This window comes from Platichthys flesus, chromosome 24, assembly GCF_949316205.1.
Source record: "Platichthys flesus chromosome 24, fPlaFle2.1, whole genome shotgun sequence".
NCBI classification, from domain to species: domain Eukaryota; kingdom Metazoa; phylum Chordata; class Actinopteri; order Pleuronectiformes; family Pleuronectidae; genus Platichthys; species Platichthys flesus.
Window position 1 is genome coordinate 7,183,585 of NC_084968.1, and position 18,213 is coordinate 7,201,797.

At 44.4% G+C, this 18,213-nt stretch overlaps 1 protein-coding gene across 8 annotated transcripts in view; it reads right to left on the minus strand.

Annotated features, from left to right (window-relative positions):
* LOC133950355 (nuclear factor 1 B-type-like) overlaps window positions 1-18,213 on the minus strand; it is a 62,433-nt gene that overhangs the window by 10,382 nt on the left and 33,838 nt on the right. For 4 of the 8 annotated variants that reach the window (XM_062384618.1, XM_062384617.1, XM_062384621.1 and 1 more), the window contains 8 exons: window positions 13,941-13,997; window positions 12,000-12,068; window positions 8,103-8,223; window positions 7,363-7,484; window positions 4,793-4,927; window positions 4,396-4,580; window positions 1,794-1,926; window positions 1,240-1,322 (listed from right to left, as the gene is read on the minus strand). In XM_062384618.1, the coding sequence (XP_062240602.1) occupies window positions 1,240-1,322; window positions 1,794-1,926; window positions 4,396-4,580; window positions 4,793-4,927; window positions 7,363-7,484; window positions 8,103-8,223; window positions 12,000-12,068; window positions 13,941-13,997 (905 nt within the window). The remainder of the gene's footprint in view (window positions 1-1,239; window positions 1,323-1,793; window positions 1,927-4,395; window positions 4,581-4,792; window positions 4,928-7,362; window positions 7,485-8,102; window positions 8,224-11,999; window positions 12,069-13,940; window positions 13,998-18,213) is intronic. The other 4 variants (XM_062384619.1, XM_062384622.1, XM_062384616.1 and 1 more) reach the window with 2 other exon arrangements.

Here is an 18,213-nt window from a genome sequence, read left to right on the forward strand (position 1 = left end):
AGGCCAGCTTTGTCATTTTTTTTTACTAAACATAGAAGAGGGGGAAAAAAAGCGAGCCGAGCAGAAACCCAGCGATCATGGCGTAGCCGCGTGCAGATGCATTCAATTAGCTGTGGTTGGAAAAGCCTTGGCCTCAGACCAGCTCTCTCAAAAAGACGGGGTGGGGGGAGAGGCACTCTCTCCCGTCCGACAACACCGCAACACTCCTCGCCTCGCAGACGCACAAAAATCACACACACACACTCACAAAACCCACAAAACCCACACACACAGGGTCACCACATCTGTCCTAGGAGAAACCGCGTGACGCCAACTCTAAATATTCCTGCTCGCGTACTGTAAATGAGGGAGTGCACTGATTACAAGTGGTGTGTGCATATGTGTGTGAGTTTCTGAAGTAATGTTCGAAGGGAATATACAGTTGAGCACATTACACTCTCAAAGACACCCACACGACCCATCCATCTTCTGAGATGTGGCCACACAATGACAGTGGATTTCCTGACACCTTCAGTTCGGGGTTTAAAGTCGCCTCAAGAAACAGATGCCCTTTTCTAGTCTAGACTGGGAATTAAATTAAAATACAGTCACTACAATGTAAATATTACTTTTTTATCAGGACAAATAATTCAAGAGAAAATGTAGCAGCAGTGTCTATTTTAAGGATGTATCACGAATGTGCTGGATTCTACACTGCCTACAAAGTGTTTTGTTGTTAATATACAATAGATATAGTCAAATTCAAATTCTGGACACATTGTAAATATTAAATTCTAGGTGGTTTAAGGACCTTTAAAGATCAAAGCTAAACCTGAGCTGTGGGTGAAACTAAAATATACAGCAGCAAAGAGAGAACAGCACGGTAGAATTTAAGGCAAGCAACATTTGAGGATCAGTATGAGCTGCTATCTTTAGCCCCGATAAGCCTCCGTTCTTTTGAGGCCTGACTAAAAAGAATATATGTTGCTATTTATTATGCCAACAGTGAGTGCTACGCTTGACCTCAGCCCACCAGTACTCTAATCTGATCTGGAGATGCTCAAGACTAACGAGAAAGTTTAATGCTTCCTACAAATCAAATTTAGAGTGTGACTGGCTTTTTGCGGAGGGCAGGGGATTCACATCTGATATGCGGGGGGACATTGGGGGTTACAGAAAAAGATAGGATAAGAGTAGCGGGTGAGCTGAGGCTGAGTGCGGAAGGGGGGGGGGTCGGATGGCATAAGGGTGAGCTCTCACCTGTTGCTGGTGGAGGAAGGTAGGCTCTCTGGAGCTCAGGCCTACGAAACGATTAGCCGTCGGGGTGCCAGGGGATGAGTAGCCTGGGTAACACACCATCACAAAAACACAGAAAACCATGATTGCATTGCAATGAGCATTTCAGGAATTCCCCATGTAGCTGTCAGTTACTTGCAGTTGACTACGAATTTAGAGTCATTTATCAAGATTAAAAACAACCAGTTGTCAAAACAAAGTGCATGTGAGGTCCCACAGGGTTCTAAGTAGGGCCCACTACCGCTTAAATTTCCCTGGTTTTTTATAATGTGAATTTTTTTAGGCTTCTTTACAGATTTTGCATTAAAGATGTCAAAGTTTACTAAATTTTAGCACTGTACTAGCATCTTATTTTTAAACATCACTAACACTTGTTTACATTGCCAGAACAGAACCTCAGTGCCCCTACGACAAAATCTGCAAACCCTGAGCTGTCATGTAACAGACACACACAACTTTGAATGAATTGATTTTGGGAGGGCTGGATGATTGTTAGTGGGTGTCAGTGGGAGACTCACCTTCTGTGGATGTGGTGATGGGCTTGGTGTCCGGCATGGAGAGCGAGACAGGTCGCACGGCGCTGTGATGTGGGGAGGGAGCCAGGACTGGGGTGAAGTGACCTGGAACCTTTCCCTGACCACTGCTGTTAGGCTGCAGGTGGGGGATGGACAAACGGGGAAAAACATTTTTTATATTTTATTTCAGACTATAATTAGTTTGTCCAGATCTGAAGGATGTTCATGAGAAACATGTGGAGTAGTTCCATCGATTTCTGGAGTTTATCAGCTTTTCTTGTTTGGTAAGATGAGAACAATGTGTCGGCTCTCTTTTAAAATTAGTTATAGAGTGCTGAACTAGAAGTGAAAATATAATCCAGAGCATGTGCAGGAAAAAGGGCCTTCAAATGTTTATTTTAATAGTAATTATAACTGACAAATGTTGTTATCTGCCAGGAAATCATACAAAAAAATTACAATTGCAAAAGACGCTTCTGCTTGAAGAAAGGTGCACTTGTTTTGTCTTCCATCAAACCTCTGACCTCACCGAACACACTGTGTCCGGTGACATATGTTTAGCAGCTCTTACTCTCTTTTAAATGTGCAGTTGGGCACAACCCACACGTAACAAACTACACATTTCTAAAATGGTTAGCAGCACAAAACAAACTAAATGTTCTATCACACCCTCATGTCCAACCCCCCTCATATCCCTTAACTGCTCAGTTTGCCCTCAAAAGCCCACTCACTCTTGCACTTAATGCTCCGCCTGAAGAAAAGATTTTAGTACTTGCAGTCGCTGTATTGTCACAGTTATTACTTAAACTCTGGGGGGCACAAGTAACAATAGATCCTTAGTCCCCAGCGCTGGATTTCCTACATGATTTTCAACAATGATTTTAATGGCAGCCATAAATGAAATTTAAGAGGACGCGGGTGTAAAAAGGCTGAGAGCGCGGGCAGGAGTGACCTGCTACAATGGCATGAATGAGAGCGTATTGGGAAAGCGAGTCGGAGAGACTGCATATATGGAGGGGGAAAATAAAGGAAGCTAGTGGGAGCTACTCTTTCAGACGGCTGGAGACTGTCTGGGGCGTTCGTTTTCGGGGGCCGCCCCGGGTTCAAAACTCAAACAGGCCTTTTCGGGAGAGAATTGTGTCCACAGGGTTCCCTCCGATGTGAAAAGAATGTTTAATTAGAGTGTAATATAATCTGCGTTAAAGCAAGCATAAAAACATTCTGGCACTTGTCCATGGGATTATAAGCGCTGTGTTATTTGCTGAGCCCACCCCACCACCACCTCCTCCAATCCTCCTCCCCCAGCTGGTCTTCTAGCTCTCTCTTCCCTACAGGACCCCATCTCTGGCTCCCTCCTCCTACCCTCTTTTCGCTCCCCTTTCTCCAGCACCCCAGCAGAGGGCCAGTTAATTCTGCACAAGAGCCGGGCCCCGGCAACGGCAAATATTTACAACCTTTATCATTCCCTGCGGTTTCTCTCTAGAGTAACAGTCTCTCCGCCTAACCAGCCCCCCCTCCCCGCCGCCCACAACCCCTCTCTCTAACCCGCTCCCTGATCTGGAGATGGAGCCGTCTACGAGGCCTTTGTTTACAGTGAGAACAGCGGGGATATAAAACTCACATAAATATCACACACGGCTCTCTCATCTATAGAGACGCCTTTTTCTCTCTCTCTCTCTCTCTCTCTCACACAAACACACACACACACACACACACACACAGGCCGCAGTGTGCACCCGGAACGTAAAGCCCTCAGCTATTTGATTTACAACAATGACTCGATACAGTTTTGCGTATCACATGCGGCTGAGAGAGCAATAGTTTGGTTGACTTCTTGGTTGGAGTCAACTGGGGGTTGTCTTTTTTTTTTGTGAAGATACAAGGCTGTAAAAAATTTGCTATAATATTTGCCATGAGAGTTATATCAAACTCAACTTAAAACTGGTTTAATGTGAGTATTATTTAATTCTCTGTAAATAATGCTAATAATTAGCTCTCTATTGGAATTAGAGTTTTCTCTCTGGCCAATATTAAATCTCCACATGAAGGGTCTATTAAAGTGTCCCAAACTGTGGTCACCTTAAGGGTGTAATATATGTGTATGAACAAATATATGAACTTCAGGGCTTGAGAATAATAAACCCACCACATTTAAATGTTTCTTTCACACACATATTCATACACAGCATCTGGAGCAGTTAGGGGTTCAGTGTCTTGCTCGAGGACACTTCAACATAATCTGTAAGGAGACATTAATTGAACCAGGAACCAAGAATTTAAATTTAATTGTAACCTATGCCGTAAATGAAGAGAATGACCGGCAGCCGGTTTCACATAAAAGAATAAAAAACAAACAAACGGATGATGTTTCTCTACATGCAAATGCACTAGTAATGAAATAATGACATGCTGCAACTTATTTAATCGTTAATCTGTTGAGGTCAGATGGAAGTGAAGCCAAACAAGGTAACAAACGACCACTTGAGGCCAGGAAAAAGTCGAGCCAAAGCAGCATCAGACTTCTGGCTTCTTCAAAGACAGCACAAAAAAGAAAAGGAAGAAGAAGAACAAGAAGAAGAAGAAGGAGAAGAAAAAGAAGACTGACCTGGCTGCTCTGTGGGCTGGACGGGTCGTATGACGGCACGTAGCTCTTGAGGGGATCACCAGGGTTGAGGTGGGGCGGGTAGCGGATGGTGGTGTGCGAGAAGTAGGGTGACGGCGCCGGGGGCAAGATAGCCGAGGCCGGGAACTGCAGGGGCGAGTGTGGAGGGGGGCTCCTCGTCGATATAACTGCCGGAGACACAGACAGGAGAGTTGAGAGGGAGATAGAGATTGAGTGTGTGTGTGTCTGCGGGGTACAGAGGGAGTTAAGATAAAGCGATCATCATCGATCTGCGCGGCTAAATTAAGTATCAACATAGATTTTTTTCTCTCAACCGCGTTTATGAGGAGAAAGTTCATTAAAGCTTCACTTGGTGGCTTTAAGTCACCGTCGAACTCACCACTGTGTCCTACACCTGTTAGGCCTGGGTGATGAGGCTGAGGGAAAGTGCTGAGTCGTGGTGAGGAGTCCTGCGGAGAGGTCGGACTGAACAGCGTCTTCTCCGGCTTCTTCATGGTGGGAGAGGACATGTCTGCTAGTAGGAAAAAAAACACAAAACTATATATGCTTAGATGCCTCATAGTTCTTAAATGTACAATATGTAACTTCAGGCGATAGGGGTCTCTCAATCAAGTCAATAACAAAAGATTTAATAAAATTAAGTGCCAAAAGTGAATTATGGCTGAAATTAGGCAAATTTGAACTATATTGGATTCATATTATCAGGGGACATATTTCTTCTACAAATGAAGTAGGCAATGAAGCAGAGTTTGCAAATTAAAGACATTGCAAAGGTTCAAAATCAAATATAATCTGTGGTTTCACTATAAATGCACTGGACTTGGCAGAGAACCGTAAAACCTGTGGAAAAGTGGCTTTTGTCACGTCCCAGCTGAACAGTTAAATCCAGGGATCTGACGCACAGTTAAGTTCACCGTGGTGTACAGTTGGTCCCTCAAAAGAGGATTTAGGAATTTCAAGACCCTGACGTAATCTTTAATAGACTATTACAACAGAACATCTGCTCACCTCGGCCTAACACGCTGTCGGACAAGCTATTCTAATTCCCCATGAATAATCTCGGCTAAGGCTCAGCTAAAGATAAGAAATTGGGACAAGTTGCTCGTTACTGCGGCTCGACACTTTCATGAGCAACGCTCTGCTGCTGCCACGAACGCGCAGCTTTCAATTTTCCACGGTGTCCGAGGGGAACTCGATAACAAAAAGATGCAAGGGTCAGTGGCCTGCGAACATTCATCAAGTGCTTCTCTGCCACGTCACAGTTTCTCGGGGAGTATAACTATCAAAATCTCTGTCCCTGAACGTGCGTTAGATATCTGCGGCATAAACTGTTTTCCCACAACAGGGGAAGGATCCACCCGAGAGACGGGAAGAATCACTCACTTCCAGAATGGGGAGAGAGCGACAAAAGGTGGCTGGAATTCAGGGGGATTTCCCAGTCCGAGGTTGCAAGAGGATAAAGGCTTGAATGTTTTCATATTTGTGTCAGACAGAGAAATAACTCTTTCAGAAGATTGACAGTTTTTCCATGTGAAAATAGGAAATACTCTCTGCGTTGGAGGTGTTCGGGTTTAGCTCACTAATTAAATCCTCCAGAGAATACGCTGGACTGCCTCTGGGATATTACACAGGACAATTAATTACCAGGAATCAAACACTTTAATTAGTTGGAATAAAAAAAGGACCAAAGTGTTCTTGCATTGAAATGAGATTAATGGCCATTTGTAATCTGATTTATTTCGTATTAAATGGGTGAATGTGTAGGAGAACATCAAAATGACAACAACTAAAAAAACGTCAGTTCTTTAAGCGAACAGAATTTTCCTAGAGCAAAATGCATGAGAGAAACTATGTCTTCCTACATGGTGAGGTTTTGCCGAATGACAACCATGTGCGAGGAATGACCGCTTGGCACATTGAACGGCCTCATATGGGTTTAATATCACCCCACTTCTCATTTATTCTCCCCTGACAGAATAATGGCTGTCTTTGGAGAGTTTCCTACCCACTGCTTTCCCTTTCTCCTCACCCCGAGTGTCTAAGTTTACGCAGAGCAACAGTCAGGCCTTGTGCAATGGGACGCACTGAAATTTCAATGTACCCACATTGGGCTGTGGTTACATCCCACGAGAGCCTTTCTACTTATTGCATTAAAACTAAAAAAATAGAGCTGCAGAGAAACACAACAGAAGAGGTGTACAGAGTTCAAACAAAAGCTAAAAACGCAATGCGTCCGTTGAGGGAAAAGTCTGGAGGTTTTCAGATCACATGTGCCTGTCGTCAGATAAAAACTTTCCAGCAGCACAGCGTAGTGAGACCTTTTCTCTTTCAAGCACACGTGTTTCTCCAATAGGTGCGCCTCTCTCTATTTATGACCTGTATTTGAAAACACACACCTTGTTCATCAGTAATTCAAAAAACCAGCGTGCTTGTTTATGGGTAACCAAGTCGCGAGCGTGGCCGGGAACAATTTGTTCTCGGCGGACACTCTGTGCTCTCTGTGTATGCAGCAGGTGTGAAAGAATACAGATTTACATTCGGCAGTTCAAATGGGTTTAAACATTTATGTGACTGGCTTTGCCTGGGGCTATCTCTGTCACGGTATGTATTTTAAGAGGGTTGAACAAGTTCATGTGCAGATACAGCCAGATGCAGTTCATCCGCAGCGAACAGGGTGGCGGCATTGACATGCGGTGACTCGTGACGAGGCAGAGAGTTAGAAAGAGTTCAGTCGACGGTAAAAACACACAATGAGAGGTGTTCGCTTTGATCCCGTCCGTCTACTTGCATGCGACGAGGACGGGAAATCAACACCCTCTGATGCTGCGTTGTGTTTGAGCATTTGTGCAAATGTGGGAGAGCGGTGCAGGGTGTTGCTGACGGAGTGTGTCCGTCCGTGCGAGGAGAACCACCCATGTGGGTAAACAATAAAAGAAACTGGAAAATCACCTCCATCTCTGTCATGCCAGTTTGCCCGACTGCTGGCTGGCGAGCTGGGTGACGAGTAGAAGTCAGGTCCTGTCGGGCTCGTGTCCATGTTCTCCTCCATGTTGACGGTTTTGGGCCTTTTGCTGCAGACATGAAGAAGTTTGGCTTTAACATGTTTTATATCACGAAAATTTAGGACAGTTATTTTTTGTTACAGAGGAAGTTATGTCTTCATCCCTGTCTGTTTGTTGGTTGCTTTGTTTATTTGAAAGGAATATTACGCATTCAAAAATTCAGGGCGTATTTCAATGAAACTTGGTGGAAGGATACGGTATAGGTCAACGAAGAAGTCAGTAAAAGTTTGTGCAGACCCGACAGACGAGACTGCTTGAGATTGTTGAGTTGAGAGCTTTTTAACCTTTGGACAGAGCCAGACTAGCTGTATCCACCTATTTCCAGTCTTATGATAAGCTAAGTTAACTAAATGCTGGCAATGGCTACATGTAGAAGGACTAACTTCATTACAGTGTATCAAATAAACATATTACATAAAAAAATATAAAAGACAGTTAATTGAGGCTCTAATTAAATGTAAAAGATATCAAAGATATGGATGGCTTCAACTGAACCTCACTTGGATCCTTCTGTGCAAATAATAATATCATAAAACGCTGTCGGTGCTGTGATGTTATAAAAGAAAGAACCTTTCCACCCCAACTCAGAGCAAAAGAGCTTATTTTGCTAGAGTGACTTCAACTGACCTGCCGGGAGGGGAGGACAGGGAGCGGTGCAGCCCCACGCTGGAGTTCAGGTCGTGGTAGTAGGGTTGGCTGGGCATGTCGGCCATGGAGAAGTTTACCGCCGCACCGTGGGTGATGGGCACTGCAGAGGACACAGAGGAGAAGAAACAAAGGGAAACAGTTACGCTGCGATCTCAGTTCTATGTCAGCAGCGTTGTCAGATTGAGTGCTGTCTTTTTCCCCCAACCTTGCATTCGGAGACGCACAATTAATTACAAGACGGCGTGACTGAGCGTTATTGATGCGTCGCGTTTAAGAGGCGCAGTGTATCAAATTAAGCGCTCCCTACGCACAGGTTAAGTGTCTGACCATCACAGGCGTTTCTGCTGAGCACGGATTAACAAAGCGACTGTTTTCACTTGGCTGTGCACAGGGAGGAACATTTTCTCCAGTATGAATGAATCTTTATTGAGAATAAATGAATCTATATTACTGTTATCATCTAAGGCCTCTTTTCCACCAGTCAAAAAAAAACATAACATCTTGCTTTTGTCGGCAAAAATGACGAATGACTCTGCAGCAGGGACGGTTCTGGCTCAAATCGACAGCAGAGGAAACATGGCACTCAGACAGGCGCAAAAACAGAAGGGCAAACTTCCTGCATGCAAAGGGAAAGGAGAATGGGAGGGGTAATTGTATTTTAGCACATTTTACCCATGTTTAAAAAACCTGCATATACAGTACCTGCTAATTTTGGTGTAAAAGAGGTATGAGAACACAAAATGTATATCCACAGTGTTAGTGTTTAGTGCTAAAAGCCAGCACCAAAGCAGGCTATCGTTACTAAACAGAATAATTTGAGATGCATCAAAAGTTGGATCTGAGAAAAGTTCAAATCCAATACCCAACCATCAACTTGCTTCACTGCTCTGTGGCCCAGTGCAACACTCGCACAGTGATTTACGATGGAAAAGGTGTTGTTTTTCTCGCTGCGGTCAAGGTGAGGGATATTGTTTCAAGGGAGGCCAGACCAGTGTTTACAGAACAAAAGGAGTTCACCACCCATCCTCACTCTCTCTCCCTCTCTTCTCTGTCCCTCTCTCTCTCTCCAGTGTGTGGCCCCCGCGAGGCAGCCGGCAGCTCGGAGCGGTCGGTCGGGTTTTGCAGTCGATGAGAGGACGGAGTGTGTGGCGGCGTCTGTTGTGGTCTGAGGTTCGCCACTGGCACGATCCCCCTGCCAGCCTGCGCCCTGGCAGCCCACTGCAGCTCTGGCAAAGGCCCCTGCCCGCTGCCACCCGCACCGAGCTGTTTGTGGTGGAATGCATCCGGCCTGAGGACGCTGAATACAAGTCCATTGTTTTGCCTTCTCATTCATGGCTGAGCTTACCCTCAAATCATCTCTCTCTCTCTCTCTTTCTCTCTCTCTCTCTCCTTTTTCTCTCTCTCTCTCTTTCTCTTTGCTGGTTTCTCTCTATCTCTCTTTCTCTCTTCTTGGCTTTGAATAATATTTGCGATGCCACTTGGCCTCCCTGCCAATCATCTCATTTAATAATCTGGGCTTTGACTTTCAGGCAAAAAAAAACTGTGAATGAAATAAATCATTCTACGAAAAAACAACATTTGGCAAAGTGCCTCTTCCAGCAGATTACCTCATTTTACTGTGTACTATAAATTATGCTATAATTGCTGTATAAGAGAATTTAGTCATCATAAATTTAGATCAACTGTTTAATTTGCCCGTGCTTGCCCCCTGTTTTCTGTTGACAAAATGTTTTGACGCTCGCAGCCGAGGCTCCTGTTGCATTAATGAGTGTCCTCATCGAGAAACACTGCCTTGAACTCGCCAGCTCACTTTGATGGACTTCAAAGAATGTCCTAACAGCCTGGAGAGTTTGGAGGGGAGCGTGACGACGGACGAGCGGCCGCTCAGATATCTTCCTGGGGAGTGACCGGCTGAGTGAGTGACAATTCCTGTGCGTCCGTCGACCTTTTTAAAATTCCAGCCCGACTTCAGTTGAGTCTTTGGTGGAACCGGGCTCTTGGTCGCATGAGAGGCAGGCACGCCGGCACTACGGCCATCTGGTCAAGTGTGTGTGTCGGGGGGGATTGCAAATTAAACACCTTACAAAAAAAAACGTCTATGAAAGGTTCTACATCAGAACCACTTTGATACAGTTAGGAAATAGAAACCATATTAACTAATAATGATATTTGTATTTCACGTATGTTGTGAAATATTAAATGCTGCTCAAGTTCAAGGAGGTGATGTTTTCACCATTTGTTTGATTGTGAACAAGACTGCACAAAAACAGCTGGACATATTTTCAAGAAACTCATAGATGTTTTATGGATCAGGGATCTACCCATCAAATTTTGGTGCAGATCCAGATCAGGGGGCAGATCAAGGATTTTCAGTTTTTTTTCCAAGAAATTCACGTGTAATGTGAGTGACTTCATCACATTAACATTCTGCCGAAGATGATGTGGTTAATTTTTCCTGACAAACAGTAAAAAATAAATTCCTCAATTTGCTGTCACTTGACAAATACCTCTTTTACACCACAATTAGCAGTTATACATATAGATTTTTTTTTAAACAGACTGATGTGATAATCAGAAAAGTTGTTGGTTTCATTTGACATGGTTCAAATAATCCATTAATTGACCTACACTCAAGTATTCATGACTCATGACAGCTTTAACCACAAGACCAGAATAGACTGGAACACACAGTTCAACAGAAAGCACAGCGCTGTGTGTTTCTTCCGAACACAGGGGTTATTGTTTACCACAAGCATGTTCCAGCTGAGGCTGGGGACAGCACAGGTAAACGGTGCCTCGGGGTGCCCTCAACTATTAGAGGGAAGAGCACTCCTGGAAGAACAACTGCCAACGACTTCGCAGAGGGCAGACGTGTTGATGCAGACACACGCAGGTCCGTGCAGATGGCTGTGCGCTCAGGTATTCTCTTATTGCGAAGCAGATTTGCCAAACCGGATCTACCGCCTCCCTAAAGTTCTATAGCAGTGGATGTCAGTAAATACTCTGATTGAGGTGACTTTTTTTGTGAGATTTCAAGGTAAATCCACAGATATATGTTCTCAGTGGTTTAAATACACAAGTGTGTGAAACGCAAGGAGAGATTTATGGGCTCTGCACATTCACACAGGTGTTTTTCTGGTGTATCACCTGGTTAGACCTCTTCTCATGGCTGCGTGGGCGTGTCCAGACTGAAATTGATTGACACCAGCCTGACACTCATTATAAGACGGGAGCCGAACTACAAAATATAGCGGCTGCATGGCACAAAACGCCACCTCTTCCCCCCAAAAAAGCAAGTTTTCTACTTAGTAACAGCTAAACCACATCGAGCCATTCGTGTTATTCCGCTGATGCGAGCGCAAGGCTGAGGTTTAACTAATCTACAACCATTACCAAACGCCTGCAGTGATAATTCATCTTTATTTATTTGAAGATCGAGATGTTAACTCAGACTTAAAGCGCATTTGTTTAAGTGCCCTGGTGGGATGAGCTGATGGCGTCACGTCGCCGCTCTGGATTGGGCCGTAAAACAAGCTGGTGTCATCAAACGTTGCACAAGTGCAGCATGAGAGCGGCGCGCATGTTGTGAATCTTACTATAGTGCAAAGTCGACAAACCTCTGAAGTGGCTTTTCTTCAGATCGGACTGGTGATTCTACAACGTCCCGGTGCTCAATGAAAGTGCGGTTGTGCCTCGCTCCCCCATTCATTTAAGCGGGAACCAGAAAATAACCGTCAAGGGACTTCGCTTGGCTCGGGGCTGATTGCTGATAACCGAAGGAATAACTGAAGAACACTTATGTGTGTGCGTGCGTGCATGTTTGTGCATGTGTGTGCAGGGTGCAACTAAATAAGAACGTGACAGTTATGTTCTTACTTCTGGACACTCGCACCAGTTCTGAAACACTGAAGACTCCTGATTTGATGAAGCTGTCTTCCAAGTAGACTGTGGACACAGGCACATACAGGGAAATATTAACAGAAATACAATAATCATAAGCTTGAGCATTAGTTAAACAAATCAGATATCCTTGCAATTTACTAGATACATAATAAAAATGAGTAGAAGTAAATTAGGGATAAGGACTTGCCTCTGTATTATGTATTTCTTTGGGTGTTAAATTAACATTAATTTTGTATTAAATGCAAAATAATCCCAAAACTATGGCTGGAGCATTCTTTATTTTGCCATTAATTAAGGTGCTTGTCTTTTATTTTGATGTATTTCATATTCATTTTAAACTCTCTTCTTTTTATTACATTTTAAATCTATCGGTCGAAATTAGTCGCAGAACGAAAACTTGCCCTTCTCTTTTTTTTATATTTATATTACATAAATATGCATTACAGTACATTATGTTCTGTTACGCTGGACCAAACCCTTTCAAAGAAATAGTGACACGACAGGTGTGTATGGTGAATGTGTGTGTGTGTGTGTGTGTGTGTAAGTGTCTGTGGGTGTGTGTGTGTGTGTGTGTGTGTGTGTGTGTGTGTGTGTGTGGGTGGGTGTGAGAGTGTGTGTGTGAGTGTGTGGACAATGTAGTGACGCACTTTTTGAGTCAGACTTAAACTCCTGGAACGAATGAGCCTCTGTTGAACACAGTCGATCAGATACACACATAAAACTTAACTGTCGACAATTACACTATTATCCTTGGATGCACTATCACAGCAAGAGGCATCCACCTTGTTGAGTTATTAAATGTGGTATTACATTATTCTGACAAGGAGAGATTGCTTCGGGAGCAAGATGAGGCCGTTCCAGCACAGTCAGATTTTTCCACTCCTGTTTTCAGGAAAAATAATTTTTTTTAATGAAAATTAAAATGTGTATTTCTTGCAATGCTGAAATGTTCGGTGCAATGCTAATCAGAGCCTGCCAGTCAAGTGAAACAGTCAAATGTGTTATTGACACCCAAATGACTCAAGCTATGCTTTGATGCTTGCCGAGGGCTCTCTGGCCGTGCCAGAAAGATAGGCAGCTCGACTGGTACCTACAAAGCCTAATGACTCCTGTGAGCCAACGGCTTTTGCAGAGAGAGGGGGGGGGGGGACCGTGCCACTGCCGAAGGCCTCCCAGGCCTGAGTCATTGGCTCACTGGCATGTTTTCGTTGGCAGACGCCTCGGCAGAACCTGCTCTTGAGGTAGAAAACTAATTATACTTCTGGAACTATTTTCATACCAACATTGTGACGACACAGCTCGGGTCAGTTCAGGGGAACAGCTCTGTCAGAGAATACTCTCCGCTGTCTCGACTCACCTTGATGCGCTCCACCACCAGCCAAAGTTGCAATCTGCTGTAACACTTTATGCAATGTGTTTGATGTTGCCACTGGGATGATAACAATTCAAATTTAATGATCCTTTAAAATTTGAATTCCTCCCGAGTCCACACAAAGTTAAAAAAACTAAAGTCTTGGCAAGTTGATGTCACAAAGAATTATTGAATAATAGTTATGATTTTAATTTAACACCTTTTACAGTAAATATGTCAATTCAGGTTCCGTAGTGTATATTGATGGACCCTTTGTTTGCAGTTTAATAACTACACTATCAGCAGGAGTGTTTTTTTTCATTTGAAAATGGCTGCTTTTACGAACTTGACAGTAGACGACATGGTTTGTGACGAGGTTGCAGCCTGGTTTTATTACAGGGAAGGCTTTGCTACTCTGCAAGTCACCGGGTTCACAGCAGCTCAGCACTATTCAAATGAGGCAAGTTGTGCTGCGCACAGTTTACTGTACAGCGGGTACGCTGCAGAGGAACAATGGAGTAGTGACAGATGGGAAAGGGGAGGACAAGTGATACTGTACATACCTGGAATAGGGTTCTTGCCTGGCTCATTGTTACTGGGACTTCCTGACTGCTGTGAGTCTGCAAACATGTAGAGAGAGACAGAGAGGAGGGGCCACGTTAGTTTAACATGGGGACAACAACATACCTTCTCTGGTTTATCCTGTCAGTACTGATAACTTCCAGTAAAGAACCTCATGGCCGCATGAAAACATTGTTTCCTTATAATAGAAAATACAAAAATCTGAACTATTATTTTATTCATAAGCATTTATTTACTTTAAATGAATGCTTGCCTCTTACTGTCACTTTGAAATTAAGAAACACATTCTATCATAATGCACATGAGGACAAAGTGCAATTCAGGACTCAGGTTGTTTCCTTAAATTTCCTTCCGGGATGAATAAATGTTTTTTCCTTATCTGCAAGTCGAGGAGAGCATACCTACTGTACGTTACACAAGACAGCTTTGTTTGAACAGTACTATCATGAATGGGAGGGTAAACCGAAGAAGAAAAAAGCTCTGTGTCTGACACAGGATAGCCTGAATGTTTTTTACCGGCAGACCTCGAGGTAATTTTTCAAAGGGGGCCGAGGGAGTGTCGAGAGGGTACAGAATGTGTTCAGTCCTGCTGTGCAAGGTACGAGCACAGAACAAAATGCGGAGAGAGGACAAGAGGGGCGGGAAAACACAAGGAAACATGAGTGGAATTCTTTCCACCCGCTACGGTGCACAGGCTTTGGTATGAGACAGCCCGAGTTGACGTCTTTTACCTCCGAGCCGCGCTGGGAGGGAATCTATCAGTCCGTCAGTAGCTCCTGCTCTCATTCACGCTGACAGACCCAGGGCCCTTTTTGCCTTTTTTAAATTGTGCAGCGTTAAAGTTGTGAAACATCACAATTGACGATATGAAACAATGTCTGATTTCCACCCATGCATGAGTGGATGGCGTTTTTTGTGAGTGCAGCGTCTTGAGCGGATCCCCCACACGGATTCAAACCGGCCCGAGCCGAGACGACAAGGTGGAAACAGTGAACTCAGATACCCCTGTCTAGCAACAACACCCATGTTCCTGCCGAAGCTCTCATGAGCTGCATTACACAGGCAACTGAGAAAAGGGGGAAGAGAGGGGGGGAGCAAAGAGAAAGAAGAAAAAAAAGTTGAAAGATTTATCCCTTTCTTGCTCTCCCTCTATGTCTCTCTCCCTCTCACTCTTGTTCCCCCTCTACTAAATTTGACTATTAAACAGCGCTGCAAAAACAGAATGTTCTTGGCCGAAGCTCAACAATGACAAAGTAGGGAGGGAACAGGACCATACGTTAAGAAGAAGAAGAAGAAAAAATCCCCCTCTCTTCTGGGTGCTTAACCCCAAAAACACACGAGAAGTTATGGCCCTACGATATATCTCTGCTCTGCTTCGTAAAACAGTTAAAACTTGACGTGTGCTTTTCGAGGTCTTAGAGGATCTTTTTACAGTCTCTCAGAGCCAAAGAGCTTGAAGAATTCTTGACTGTTTCTAAGTCTTAAAACTGTACGTCTCAATTTCTCAGAACCTACAATTGTGTCTTAAAATTGCTTGTTTTGTCGAATTAGTAGTCCAAAACTAAAATAATGGTCTTTATACAATTAAATATAAAGCAATGCCACTGATATAAAACAAAAGCGTGAGAGGTTTCAACACATAAAGTAAACGAAAGGATCCGCACCTCTTCGCGACACTGTTCAATGTGAAACCAGAGGATTTACAATGTGAAATCCTTGAGCGGCAAAAGTTCGGTCCAACAACCTCGCTCTGCTCGAGTTCTACAAACAGAACCGACTTTGACATTCCAACAAGACCAAGACAAAAGTTCTTGTCAAATCTGGCTCGCTCAAGATGGACTGACCCAAACTGAACTGGCTGCAAGTAGCATCATCATCATACCATCTGACATCAGATGCCTCGCCAGAGAGTTCCAAACAATCGCCATTAAGAGGTTAGAGGGATATGTGTGTTTAGTAATTTAGTATGTCCCACAAAGGACGTTATAAAAATGTAAATGGCCCTCGATACTTAAAGGTTCCCCCACTCCTGCCCCTGACACACACACACACACACACACTCAAAGTCTGTAAAGCAGCTTTTGTGGGTGAGCTGAGGTTTGTGTGGATTTGGCACGGCACATGTCCACAGAGTGATTGCAGGGAGCTCAGTGGCCTTGTCTCCCTGTCTCCTCACACCACCACCACCACCCCCATGCGACATTGAGAGTCATCCATCAGTGTAGTTATGACTGCCAACCCCAAGCTCGCTCCCTGAGAACTGCTGAGAGGGAAATAAATGGATTGAGGGATGGCGGGGGGGGGGGGCACAGAGGAGAGGAGAGGAGATAGACCCCGAAAAGGTAGCGAGGGGAGAAATGGAGTGAGGAGATGGAGGTGGGAGAGGTGCACCGGTTTGTTTTTCCTCGTCTTCGTCGGGGGCTGAACAGGCAGCCATGACAAAAAGAGCAGATGGCCGTGGCAATTAGAGATCCCAGGAAGCATCCTCCAGCATGAGGCCCCACTGTAGCACCATGAGAGACCACCTGGATGACTCAAGGTGGGATGCAAGCATATGGAGCATCTGCCAGGCCTGCGCCAGACCTGGAAACACCTCCTCTATTGCATTACATTTTACCTTTGACCCGGGAAGGGCTGCTTCATGCTCCCTGTCCTTCTTCTAGTTCTAATGGGATTTTATTAGAGTACGCGCAGGTGCATATATGTCAGCCAGGCCGCGAGTTTGCTATTTTTATCGATTAAGGACGTTTTTTTAAATCATATATATATTCATATAAAAACCTAATTTTTAAATCATACACAAGTAAAAAACTAAATTATCCTGGATAACACATTTTAAGTGCAAATTTTATATTTAAAAAGCTAAAAAAGTGGAAACAATAAGAGGGGCATGAGTCCTGTTATCTGTAGGACAGAGGTGTCCTGTGCAGAAGCCGGGCCAATCTGATAGTCTTCAAATAAACAGTAGTGTAACCTGCAAATAAACAGTTGCGGCCGAGGAGACTGAGCTTTGCCCTGGAAGCTTGGCAGGGCTCGATCACAGAGCCAGACACCACACACACACACACACACACACACACACACTCTCTCTCTCTCTCTCACATAAACACACATAAACACGCACGTACACACACGGCACTTTTCCAAAAACAACATTTCTTGGCACCCACCGTCCCTGCCACTTGTTTAAATAAACAAACCGGTTCATGAGGGAAGTGAAAAAGCCGTACCACGTATGAATCAGATAATCTGTTGTTACTCAGCTAAAAAAAAAAAAGAAAGGGAAAAAAGTAGGAGAGGGGGTTCGTGGATATTTTGAATGTGTCCATGAGTTCTTACACCTTCTTGTCCGGTGGGATACTTATCATTCCACAGTAACGATTAGGGCAATTAGGGGTAATGGCAACAGAATTCTGGCTCAGCAAGAAAGTTTCTCAGTGCTCGTGAGGCGTCTCCACGCCCAAGTGTGTTGCTCGCCTGGATTTTATAATCACTTAAACACTCACACACACTCTCCCTAACCCACCCACTCATTTTTTGGCATGATACCCATTCTGTTCACACTAAATTGCAGAACACACATACACATTCACAGTGTGGATTAAATTATCCAAATACTGTAGTATGTGAAACTTTCTCCTTCTTCTTCTTCTTCTTCTTCTTCTTTTCTTTTTTTTTTTGGACAGCGGCAGTGCACTTTCCCAGCCCGCAAACACTCGCAGACATGTACAGATATCCTCCACAAAAATCTGTGCGCACGCGCGACACGCACACCCTGCAGATGCATACCGCTGTCGACATTTCAGGAGGAGAAGCCTGTCTGGCAGCCATTTTATGCCGAGCGGGGTTCTGTGCACATGTATAACACTCTGGCTGCCAGAGGCATGGGTCCCGAGCCAAGACGCATTTCAGCAGCCCGGGGAGGCGAGGGGAGGGCAGTGTGGAGGAGAGGTGGAGAGGGGTGGACTCGCAGAGAAGTAGGGAAACAGGGAGTAGGGGCAGAGAATATCGACCTAATTACGGAGCAGCTCCGATGCGTAATGTTTCGACAATACAGCTGCTCCTGAGTAAATATTTGATGTGGCCGAGCACACTTTCTGCTCAGTGTCCTCCTGCTTTTCTTTCCTGTTCCGCTGCAGGAGACTCCAGCGTGTCCCTTGTTGGAAATGAAAAATGAATGTGTGTCTGTGTGTGTGCACGGCACAGGGTCATGCAAGTCTTGACAGTATGCACAAATGACTGTACATGTGCCGT